This window comes from Cinclus cinclus, chromosome 23 (assembly GCF_963662255.1).
Source record: "Cinclus cinclus chromosome 23, bCinCin1.1, whole genome shotgun sequence".
Lineage (NCBI taxonomy): Eukaryota > Metazoa > Chordata > Aves > Passeriformes > Cinclidae > Cinclus > Cinclus cinclus.
The window spans coordinates 6,281,177-6,292,559 of record NC_085068.1 but is presented as its reverse complement, the minus strand read 5'-3'; the positions used below and the strand labels follow the sequence as shown (position 1 = coordinate 6,292,559).

The 11,383-nt window shown below is 42.2% G+C and overlaps 1 protein-coding gene across 1 annotated transcript in view; it reads left to right on the top strand.

Annotated features, from left to right (window-relative positions):
* Positions 1–598: 598 nt before the first annotated feature.
* Positions 599–11,383, top strand: part of PLCH2 (phospholipase C eta 2) — a 33,589-nt gene continuing 22,804 nt past the window's right edge. The window contains exons 1-6 of the mRNA XM_062507447.1: positions 599–791; positions 5,950–6,096; positions 6,462–6,705; positions 7,216–7,345; positions 8,353–8,523; positions 10,342–10,435. Of these exons, the coding sequence (XP_062363431.1) occupies positions 599–791; positions 5,950–6,096; positions 6,462–6,705; positions 7,216–7,345; positions 8,353–8,523; positions 10,342–10,435 (979 nt within the window). The remainder of the gene's footprint in view (positions 792–5,949; positions 6,097–6,461; positions 6,706–7,215; positions 7,346–8,352; positions 8,524–10,341; positions 10,436–11,383) is intronic.

Here is an 11,383-nt window from a genome sequence, read left to right as displayed (position 1 = left end):
GTGGCTCAGGAGGGCAGAGAGGGGAATGGATTGTGCTGTTAACTGTGCATTATTTACTGCAGGGCATGGTGGTGGTTGGTTTTGAAGAGCAGGTGGAGGCCTGGAAAGAGCCTGTTTGTATCCAAATCTGTTTGTAACCAAAGAAAGGAAAGGGTTTCCTCTTTGTGGGAATCGCTGACAGGAGGAGGAAGCGGTGGAGGAGCCAACAACTATAAATTGCTGTAATGTCTTGATGATGCCGAGCAGTTGGGAAAGTACCAAAGGAAAAAGAGAATCAGCAGGAGGAAAAGAATATCATCAGGAGGCCTTGCTGTCCAGAAATGGCTTCATCTATGTGCCACATTGCCTCATGGTCCATCATGTGTCTTCTTTAAAATCTTGAACTGAAGCCCACCCAATCCTCCAACGTCGTCACAGGTGCACCACAATTAAAAGGATTTTATTGGGATTTTAATGTTCTATATCTGGACTGTGAAAGAGGCCTAAATTAGCTGAGAAGCTGTTCTGAAGCAACCTGAAAAATACTTGAAAAATACCGCTGGATTTTGGAAATTAATGGCTATTTTCTATTTTTCTGTTAATATTTTTATTCTATTACATGGAAAATGTGTACTACAGAATTTTGATACCTCCTAAGGCCATCAGTGGTTGTTTTCAGTCCAGCTCAGATATGGATATCTCAAAATCTCCCTTGCTTCAAAATAAGTTCTCAGTGGCCCGTCTGGCCGAAGACTTTTTCTGGGTTGGTGGCAGCATCGTCGCTTCCCCGAGATGGAAAATCGGCCACTTTGGTAAGATTCTGAATCCCTACATTGGATGAAATGGTGGCATCTTTAAATCTTTCGTGTTGAAATCTTAATTAGTGGCACCTTTGTGTAGCAGCAGTGTGGGAAGCAGAAAAGAAGGAAAGACTTGAGGCAGCCCAGGTTCTGGTGTTATGTTGCTTGGTTGGTAGTGCAGTTCTTTTTGTCTTCATCAAGCTCCCACTCATAATTTCAAGATTGATTTATGTTCTTCAGGACAAGCTAGAGCAAAACTGTACATTTTGACACGTGCTAACCTTTTAAAATATTCTGTTTCATAGACTCTGTCTCCTCCTTACCCACAGCAAGACAGGTTTGCCATCTGCCAGTATTGTACACCTCTAAACTCTTGCATTTTATTTGTAGTTTAGAGTTTTAAAAATGAGCATTTGGAAGTATCTCTGCTGTCTTCATCCACACCAGGTCACTGGACTGTTTAGGGGTTGTTTTCTGAATACTGGTACACAAAACTCTCAAGCTTCACTGTCTCTGTGAGAAGGATCCCCTTTGGGTGCTCACAGCAGCCTTTCATTTAAATAGCTAATAAACCTAGCAAACCTAATTAGAGATGGCCAGAGAAAACAGGTTTTCTAATAAAAGCACTTTAGTAGCAATCATCTTGAGCCACTTCTGTGGAAATCTGCAGCCTTAACCAGAACCACCCATTCCTTGGAGCATCTTTTTGTCCTATTTGTCTGTCAGCTTCATCCATCAAAGACTCTTTTTTAGCAAGAAAGTTGGGCACACAGATAGCTTAGTAAGTACTGGGAATTTTTGCAGAGGTTGAGAAACACCATCCAACTCTGCTTCTGCATTTCCCTGGATGCAGGTGCCTGATAGAGGGATGGAGAGCTGACAGCCTGACCTGGAATCAAGCCCCTAATTTCCACAGGGAAATCTCTTCTCCCATTAACGCCTCATTTATTAGGGATTGTGTGCTTTAAGGATGAATTCCATCATCTCTTGTATGCATTGTCCCAACCATTGCTGGCAGAATTATAGAGAAATATTCTTTTCCAAAGGCAGTTCCAGGTTCTTTTGGTCAATGAACAGAACAGTAGAGTCTTGGACTTCAGTGAAGCTTGAGCCACTAAGAGCCAACAAGGGGGAGAAAGCTGTGCTGGGAATAAGATGGTTGGTTTACAAGGTGAGAGGGACCTGTTCATTAGGCTGGAGGGATGCAAAATGAAACAAATGAAGATTAATGAGTTTGGATGTGATCTGTTTTTTTCCTGGATCCAATGTAGTGATGTGAGTGAGCCTGGTGTACCTGGGCCAGCAGCACCACAGACAGTTTGTAGGCAGGATTGGCAAAATATCTTCTGAACTGTTCAGCTGGACAGAACTCCCAACACTCTCTGCTGTATTTGGATATATTACGTGTTTTATATCATTATATTACTATATTGATTTTCAAAAGGATTTTATGCCTCCTGTCTAGATAGAAAGTGGTATTCCTGGCAGGAATGGCTGGAGCCAGTCAGCTCTTTGGTTTACATATTGATGAGCCACTTATAGCTGCGAAACCATTTCCAGTGAGACTTTAAAAAATGGGGCAGTCATTATGTCTTCAATGGATTGGCAGTGCTGAATGTGTGACAAGTGTGGGAGTCCTCTGTTTGTGTGTGGGAAAGCTGTTTTGGTTTGGTGATATTTTAAGGGAACAACTTGCCCTTCTGGTGCATGTGTACTGGGGGGTTTCTCTGGGCTCACAAACATCTTCTGGAGGCCCTCGAGAGAAACAAGCTCTCTTATTTCTTAAGGAGGAATAATTCCTCTCCTGATGTTGTTTAGGAGGGTGGTTGCTGTGAGGCACACAATTAGGATTCATCCCTCCAGGATCCGTTCATAGGGCAGAACTCAGCAGAGGGGTTTGATGCTCCCTGCTCAGTGTCCCTAAGCGTGGCTGGGGCAAAGGTGTGTGACACAACCTTGGGTTGCCTTGAACCCAGGGACATGAATCTTTTGACAAAGCTGGTCCATGTACAAAAATACTCAATGACTCAATCTCCTGACTTCTTTTCATCCCCACATGCTAAAATACTCCCACTCCTTCACACATTTATATCAAACTCAGAGACTCCTAAAAGACAATAATGCTACTGAACCATAAATAATTAATTTGCAGACACTAGAACATCTTTCTAACAATAGGCATGAAATTGGTCTCCTTTTTCCCCCTTGTTTCAGGACAAATTGTAGGGTTTATGGTTTGTGTAGCTTTGCTATTTATTGTTACTTTAACACTGTTTATAGTAAATATAAATGTTATTAAGAAGCATGAAAAATCACTGTGAGTCTTTTTGCTGCATCAGTCCAGTGCAGAACTGGGTGTTCCACGTTTTTATTCCCTGCTCTGCTCTGGCAGTGCTCTGTGCTGCAGTACAGAGATCCATCTTCTCTCCACAATTTTTTTTGTCCAGATGCAAATTGAAGCAACTCATTAGATCAGATGAGAGCTGAACATAAGCTGAATTCTGAAAAAAAAAAGGAACTAATGAAGTGCAAAACAGAAAAGCTGTAATTCAGCCTTAATTGAAGATAGTTAAGAGTCATTTCTTCAAAAACCTGATTCATTGCAAGACTGGGGGATTTTTATGTGAAGTATAGAAATGAATTCTTAAAGAAGGAATGTGAACAATGACAAGGAGAAGCAGTTCTACTGCTCAGCAGTGTGCCCTTTTCACTTGCATGCTGTGAGAGACTTCAGAAAAAACCTGTATCATTTTCTGTTTGATATAAGTACCACTAGGATTTTTTTCCCCCTTTCCAGTCTCTGCAGCACTCTAAACTTTCAGTCCCACAGGAGAGGGGTGTGTGTGAGTGCCACACACAGGGACAGGTGTGGAGGTGTCCCCGCTCCAAATCTTGGCCCTTGCCTGGTGCCCCCAGCAAACACCTCTGCATTCCTTTGGGGTTTTCCTTCCCACTGCTTTGCCAGGATCCAGGAAAGCTGCTGCTTTGACACAGGAAGGAAGAGATTTCATGTGGCCTCCTTTCCCTGTGTCACCAGCCCCAAAAAGATGGCAACACTGAAATACTGGGGCTGGTCATGGATCACCCAAGGTCACTCCAGATGAGTTGGAACTGCAGCAAGAGGCTGTGGGGTGCTCAGGGTGGCTTTGGGTGAGAAATCCTGCAGCAAAATAAACAGCAGCATTGAAAAAGAAGTCCAAGCATGCTTACTAAAGTTTTAACAGCAGGGAACTACTTCATGCAAAAGTGTTTTGCAGAAAGTGTGTGCTTTTATTTTGGTGCTTCTTACATTCTGTGTTGTAACAGGTGTGATCTTTGACACTTTTCCCATTTATACTCTTTTCTTCCAATAAATTTACTGTTATAATTCCCAAAGAGGAAGCTGGAAATTTAATGTGATTTGAAGTGTGTGTAATTAGTGTTTAGAGAAATTCTTTTATTAGCTATTTTGTCTGATTCTTTTTTCAAAAACCCTATGAACCTTGTGAAATTAAAATAAGTTCAAGCTTCCCATAATTCTTGTCTCAGTAAATCTGAGAAATATTTATCTTCTTCTGAGTTGGAATGAAAGCAGATATTGAGAAGATTGAGTGTCTGGGACAGGGTTGGGCTGAGTTTGGATCTGATGTTGCAGTGGATTCCAGTGATGTTTCTGGCACAGCACTTGCCTTTATGGCTGATACCTGCTGAATATTGATTTTCTCTGGAGGCATGTGTGACTGAAGCCAAAGGCCCAGCTTTAAGAAGTAAAATGTTACACAAGGGATTATCTTGTTCTCAATTCCACACCTTCTCTCCATGAATATTTTATTAACATGGACAATGAACTCTACAGAACTGTGCCTTTAAATTAAAATTTCCTTTTACTATACAGGTCTGCTTTCAAATGAATCTATTTTGCTGAACCTTTTCCAGAATAAATTAATTGACTTTTTCTGAACATGAGCTTTAAGGTACAGGAACATCAAAGCTTTTTCCCATTTCTTTTTACTTACCTTGCTTTTGCTTTTGCCTGAGTGGTGAACTTGAATCACCCCAAAGAGCTGTGTTGGTGTTGATGAATTTTAGAATGCATGGAATGAGTGTTCTCATTTGGACACTGTTTCATCTTTTATCTTGATTGACAAAAGCCACCTGACCTCAGAATCTCCTTGCATTTATTTATGAACTAGAATGTGTATTGCATGTATTAATTTTCATTCTTCAGTCAAGAACCTCAATAGTAATTTTCGCTTCTCATTGCTAGGTCTAAAAAAAATGTTGAACATGGTAATAGTTTTAATTTTACTTAAACAGATCAAGCAGAAAGTCAGAGGAAAATCAGGTCACAGGCTCTGCTCTGTCATCAGGGGAAATAAATGGGAGACTTGGCAAAAAATGTGAGTCTGCATTTATTCCTGGGACAGAGCCAGCCACTCACAGTTGGATTGAAGTTGTTGAGCTTAGTCCTTGCAGCAGCTGGATTTCAGAACAAGGCCCTAACCCAGCTCCCAGGGGCTTCCAGAGCCAGAGCCTGGTTTGGCAGCAGCTCCTCAGGAAAGGCAGAGGCAGAGCAGACCCTTGGAGGGAGCTTCTCCCAACACTCATGGGTTTTAAGGCTACTGGCTGCACTGTCTGGGATGCTGCCAAACCCACAGGAATGGAACAGGTCCTGAGCCCCAGAGGCAAAGTACAACACAGGTGAGAGGCCTCCTGCTAGGAAAATGTGGATGTGGGGGATTTGGAAGATGAAAAATCTGTGAGGTTCTTTCTAAGAAAATCTATAGGATCAGTGGCTTAATCCATGGAAGCAGTGGGACCGTGCTGGCCAAGGATTCCAGTTTCCAGGTGAAATTTCATCCTGTGTCCAGCTTTACATGTTGTAGGAGCTCAGATTTGAGATGGTGTTGAGAAAGGTACATGCCTTGTACTGGTTCCAACGTATGAACATCCAATATAAATTAATAAGGGAATGAAAACTTTCAGATTTAGAGGTAAATCCACAGTCACCACGAATCTTTCTCCCTTTTTGATCTCAATACCTGACCTCTTATACCAGACACTACAGGAAACCTTGTCCTTTGACTTGAACTGTTCATTTGGCAGCTGCTTGATGTGTTTTCTTCCTGTAAAGGCAATTCCAAAGGGAGCAAGGTTTGACTCTCTGCTCTCACTTCATTCCTCTCCTCAGTGGAAAGATGTATGAGCTCCATGCAGGCAGGCACCCAGATGATCAAACTCCGTGGTGGCTCCAAGGGGCTGGTCCGCTTCTACTACTTGGATGACCACAGGTCGTGCATTCGCTGGAGACCCTCTCGGAAGAATGAGAAAGCCAAAAGTGAGTGTCAGCCTCAGAACCTCCCCTCTGACCCCTCCTGGGGCCTTGTCCTCTTGTAAACAAACGAGAAAAATGAAGGGTCTGGCTCAATGAGAGGTGTTGTACTTGATTTTAATGGGCAGTAAATGATTTTATGATGGGTAATTTATGAAGCTGAAGTCTCTGCAGTTGGCTGTGCAGGTTGCAGGGGTGTGGTGTGCTGTAAATGAGTTGGAGGCACCCCCTGTGTGAGCTGGGGCCTTGCAGTGTGAGATTTGGGCTCTCCCTGTCTGGGATTTCTCTGCAGGATGAATGCACCTGCCCAGCCCAGGGCATGCTCACAGCTATTAATGAGCTGATAATGAGCTGCACTTCTGTCCCTGCAGTTTCCATCGACTCCATCCAGGAGGTGTGTGAGGGGAAGCAGTCGGAGATCTTCCAGCGCTACGCCGACGGCAGCTTCGATCCCAACTGCTGCTTCAGCATCTACTATGGGGACCACATGGAATCCCTGGACCTGGTGTCCTCCAGTGCTGAGGAAGCACGGACCTGGATCACAGGGCTGAAGTACCTGATGGCAGGGATCAGCGACGAGGACAGCCTCTCCAAACGCCAAAGGACCAGAGACCAATATCCTTCCTGTGCTGCCTGGGAGCTGTCCCAGCAGTGGAGAGCTATGGATAAGCTCAGGATTCCTTACAGTGTTTGCTTTGATGCAAGTAAGCATTAGCTTCAAAGCAGTTCCCATTGTATTCCCTGTATCCAGAGACAGCCCCTGAAGAGGATTCTTCTGGGCAAGATTTGGAGATGAGTGACTGCAGTGGACTGAAAAACACACAGGCATATTCTTCAATCTCACTGCCGGTGTAAAACCATCCATTTAATTTGGTGATGTAACACTGAGATTCACTCAGAAGTTTTTCTTCTGTGCTGTCAAATAGGCACAGAGCACATGTGGCATGTTGAGCACAGCAAGTTTAGAAGCTGTTATTACTGAACTGACGTGAGGAGAGTTAGATGTTAGCTTGACCTTTCACTCCCAGTCTCATTTGCAGCATTTCCTAATGTGAAAAAAAATATATCCATGATGTTCAGCAATATCCTTCAATATTCCCTGCTGTTCCTTAACTCCTGTTCAATGTGGTTGAAGCAGACATTTGATGAGGCAGATAAAAATGGGGATGGCAGTCTGAGTATTAGTGAAGTGCTGCAGCTCATGCACAAACTGAATGTGAACCTACCCCGACAGAAAGTCAAGCAAATGTTTAAGGTAAGAAAAAATTCTTTTCCTGAAAAAGCAAGGATTTAACTCGAAACCCAGTAGGAGAGATTGCAAATACTTCAGCAGCTGGTTTGTTTCCACTCTGCTGAGAGATACTACACAGCCCATTTGGTAAAAATGGAAAGAGTTCCAGAAACACATCACAGATAAATTGTTATGCACAGAAAAAAGCAACACACCAGGTACCTTTTGGTGTTACATAACTTGAAAAAACACACTACCAAGACTGGCCTTTTGCTGTACCTTTTTGATCAGAAACTCAGTCATGTTTCCTCCTCTGATTATGTTCCCTCTAACAAATATTATCTAATAAAGTATCCAATACCCTATGATAACTGGTACTAATAAAACACCCAGCTTGAAAACTTCTGATTTTTGCACTGCTAAGAGCTGTTTGTTTGACATAACATTCTGCTGACCTTGGCCCAATTTAGTGAGCAACAATGGAGATGTGTAGCTTTTGTTACCACGGAGTCCCTGCAGGGACCAGCTAACTTTTATGTGAAATCCCTGATGATTCTTTCTTTACTTGCAAAATTAGTATTCTTCCAGATCTTATTAGTTTATGGCCATGGATTTAACAGATATTCTCTCAAATCCTGAATATAAAATTAATTTCAAGATGACTTGGGCTCCAATGGTCTTCTGAAGATGCGAGTGGGTAATTCTGCCAGACACACACATATTGTTAGAGGGTACCTTGTCTTTACTTCATTGCCATAGACAGAAGAAATCCTTCAGCAGGGCTCCCTGTGGAACAATTAAAACCTTCCGAATTGTTTTTTGGCTCCTGCACTGATGTATCCATGGGAGAGGTTCAAAGCTGTGCAGAGGATTCCTGTGACAAGGCTGATAGATCAGTCAGTTCTAACAGCCACACCAGGCAGCTTCAACCTGCGTTTGATTCCAGTGCTTCACTCTCATGCAGGGGTTTGTTTATTTAAAATTGGTGCAGGCAGTTGGGTTCCTGACTGTCTCATTGCTGTGTGCTGCAGGAGGCTGACACAGATGACAACCAGGGCACACTGGACTTTGAGGAGTTCTGTGCCTTCTACAAGATGATGTCGACGCGGCGCGATCTGTACCTGCTGATGCTCACCTACAGCAACCACAAGGACTACCTGGACACGGATGACCTGAAACGCTTCTTGGAGACTGAACAGAAGGTAGGCCCAAGCCAGGAGCAGAATTCCAGCTGCATGCTTTCCTGCTTGCCATTGGGAATGAATTCCCTTTTAAAAGGAGTGGAGACTTCGATGCTGTGCATATGAAAAATAGACAGAAGTCTCTTGATTTTCATCTGTAGGCTGGCAGGAACTATTTATTGAATCTTCTTGCCCTCACTACCTTTTTTTTTTCCTGTAGGCTCTTTTGGTGTGCCTCTAAATATAATCTCTAGAATTGTTTTTTTTCTTTCATGTGTTCCCCTTGAACAATCCCATCAGCATCTGTCTGCTCCCAGTATTCAGTACCTTGGGGAAAAGCTGGTGTTCCTGGCTCTGCTTGTGACCTAGTGCACAGCCCATGATGAAACTCTGAATTACTTTATCACATTCTCTCAGTGTGTAAACTGGAAGATTATCTTTCAAAGAGCAGTTGAGAGGATGATTTATGTATAGGAAAGTGTTTGAAACATATTGTAGTACCTAAGAAATGTTCTCTGAGTGATTTAACTCCAGTGCTGTGGGAACAAATGCTTTGACTTATCTTTGCCCTTTTCCTCTCATGGTCTTCTCTGAAGCTTCATGCTTCTAAGTCATAAATGTCCAGAGTTTCAGTCATTGTCCATGAAAGGAACAAATAAAAAAGCCACCTCTCTGGCAGTTATCTCCTTAGATAAGTGGGGTGTGTTTCCATTTCATTGGTCAATTGATCCTCCAGATGATGAGGGGAAAATGAACACTCACCACAGGACTCAAATCAACTCAGCTAATTACTGACATGAGCAAATCCTGCCTGGGGGCTTCTCTCCCTTGCCATACTTTCTCATACAACATGGACAGGGAAAACATCTTTACTCCCTTCCAGGAAAACCTGGTGTTCCAGACCTTTGTCTTTTGAACCCAGTATCACTGATGTTCGGATCCAGAGTTCTACTTTTACTTTTATTTATTATCTTTTCAGTTACTCCCAGAAAAGGCATTGATCTTGTAGCAGATGTGCTGGTGGTTTCATTTTCCTGTAGGCAAAGATTCTGTGTTGCCAAATTGATGGTCACTTTTTTGCACTCTGATGACAAGGACTGTGTTTTCATGCCATGTACAGTACCTAATAGAAAGGATTTGCTGGACCACTCAGGATAGGCATGTTAAATAATATCAGGATAATAGAGAATACATCAACAGTTAAAAGCAGGAGTATTAGTTGTGTTAAAAGTAAGTTACTAAAACATTGCATTATGTAAAAAAAGTTACAGCTCAACATTAATGGTCCTGGTTTCATAAATTACAACATTTACAGACATATATATTTCCCATTGTACTCTTTTCTTTTTCATTTGAGAATGCAAAGCAACCTTAAAGTTAGCAGATTTCCTGAGAACATTATGTCCAGATTCTCTTTTTCCTGCTACTAACAGATTTTTCTGTCTGCTGGATAAAGATGAGCCATTTTCTTGTTTTATTTTAAAGGAAAAAAACCTTTGATAATGCAAACTAATCCTCTAATCCTACAAGAGAAGAAATCCCATTGGTTTGTGACAAAGCTCGTTCTGTTTGGATGCTCTGTGGTGCCTAACAACAGATCTGACCTACAAAGCAGAACTCTGTAATCAGGCAGCTGCCAATAGCACAGAAACTTTTCACAGAGCGCTTCCCTTCTCATCTGACTTGACACTGATTGACAGGAGTGAGAATCCCACTGGAGAACTGGAAATCCTGAGTCCCACTATGGATAATCTGGCCAGTTGTTGGACTGGAGACAGAGGAGAGAGCCCAGAGAAGCTGTGATTAATAGTTAACACTGCATTTTTGCTGCTTTTACAGATGTCAAATGTGACTAAAGAACATTGCCTGGAAATCATCAGTAAGTTTGAGCCATGCCCAGAAAACAAGAAGGAGGGAGCCCTGGGAATTGATGGTAAGCTGGCTGGTGCAGCTTTTGTGGGGAAAAGGGAACTGTCTCAATGCTCAGGAGAGTATTGCTGCTACTTGCAGAATATATAGCTGTAGAATTTTGTCATGTTGTATAGAGCATGTTTCCAGTCTTTTTGATTTTTTTTAAATATGTACCATTTACTGAGGAGCCTAAAGGGAAATCAGATCTATTTGGAGGAGTTTTGAAAGGTTCATATCACAATGAAGCAGCAGTCATTGAAAGTCAACTGGAACTGGAAGTGTCTCTATTTGTGCTTTTGGAAAATATAGTTTTATTTGGTTGCATCATTCCTGCAGGTATTTTTGGAAATCATTTAAGTCTTAATATAAGAGGAGTGATGTGATCCAGAGTAAATGTCTGAGTGGGATGATAGATGAAATTGGTCCTGTCTTCCTGCCCTTTGCTGCTGAAGCTTTCTCTCTAAATATATCAATGCTGTACCACCAGGCTGGTAGCTGTTATTTTGGGGGCTGACTGTAAGTCCTTTCCCCTAAATAGTAAATCTTCAGCCTGATCTTATCTTATTGACTCCAAGAAGGGAGTACATTCCTCAGGAATTAGAATCTGTGCAAAAGTTCTTGGACCTTTAGAAAATCAGTCTTGTCCATTTCTGTGGGTGTGTTGTCATCCTAAAAGGTGGCAGAACAGAAGTTGTTTGGTTTCCTGCAGGAAGAAGTGTGTAGTTTCTGGTACAGTGTGTAAGGTTGTTGCTTAGGATGGGTCAAGGTCTATTCTACTTCCAGACTAATTTTCAATTTATTTTAAAGCTTATGCTAATGCCAGCGAGAGAGCAGATGACATTATTTTCATTTTCTGGTTTATACAGGCAGTTGCAGTCACATAAATAATGAATAAGCAAGTTCATTATCTTGCCTTCCTCATACCTGCAAAAGTAAGAGTAGGCTTTTCAAACTATTGTAGGTTTCCATA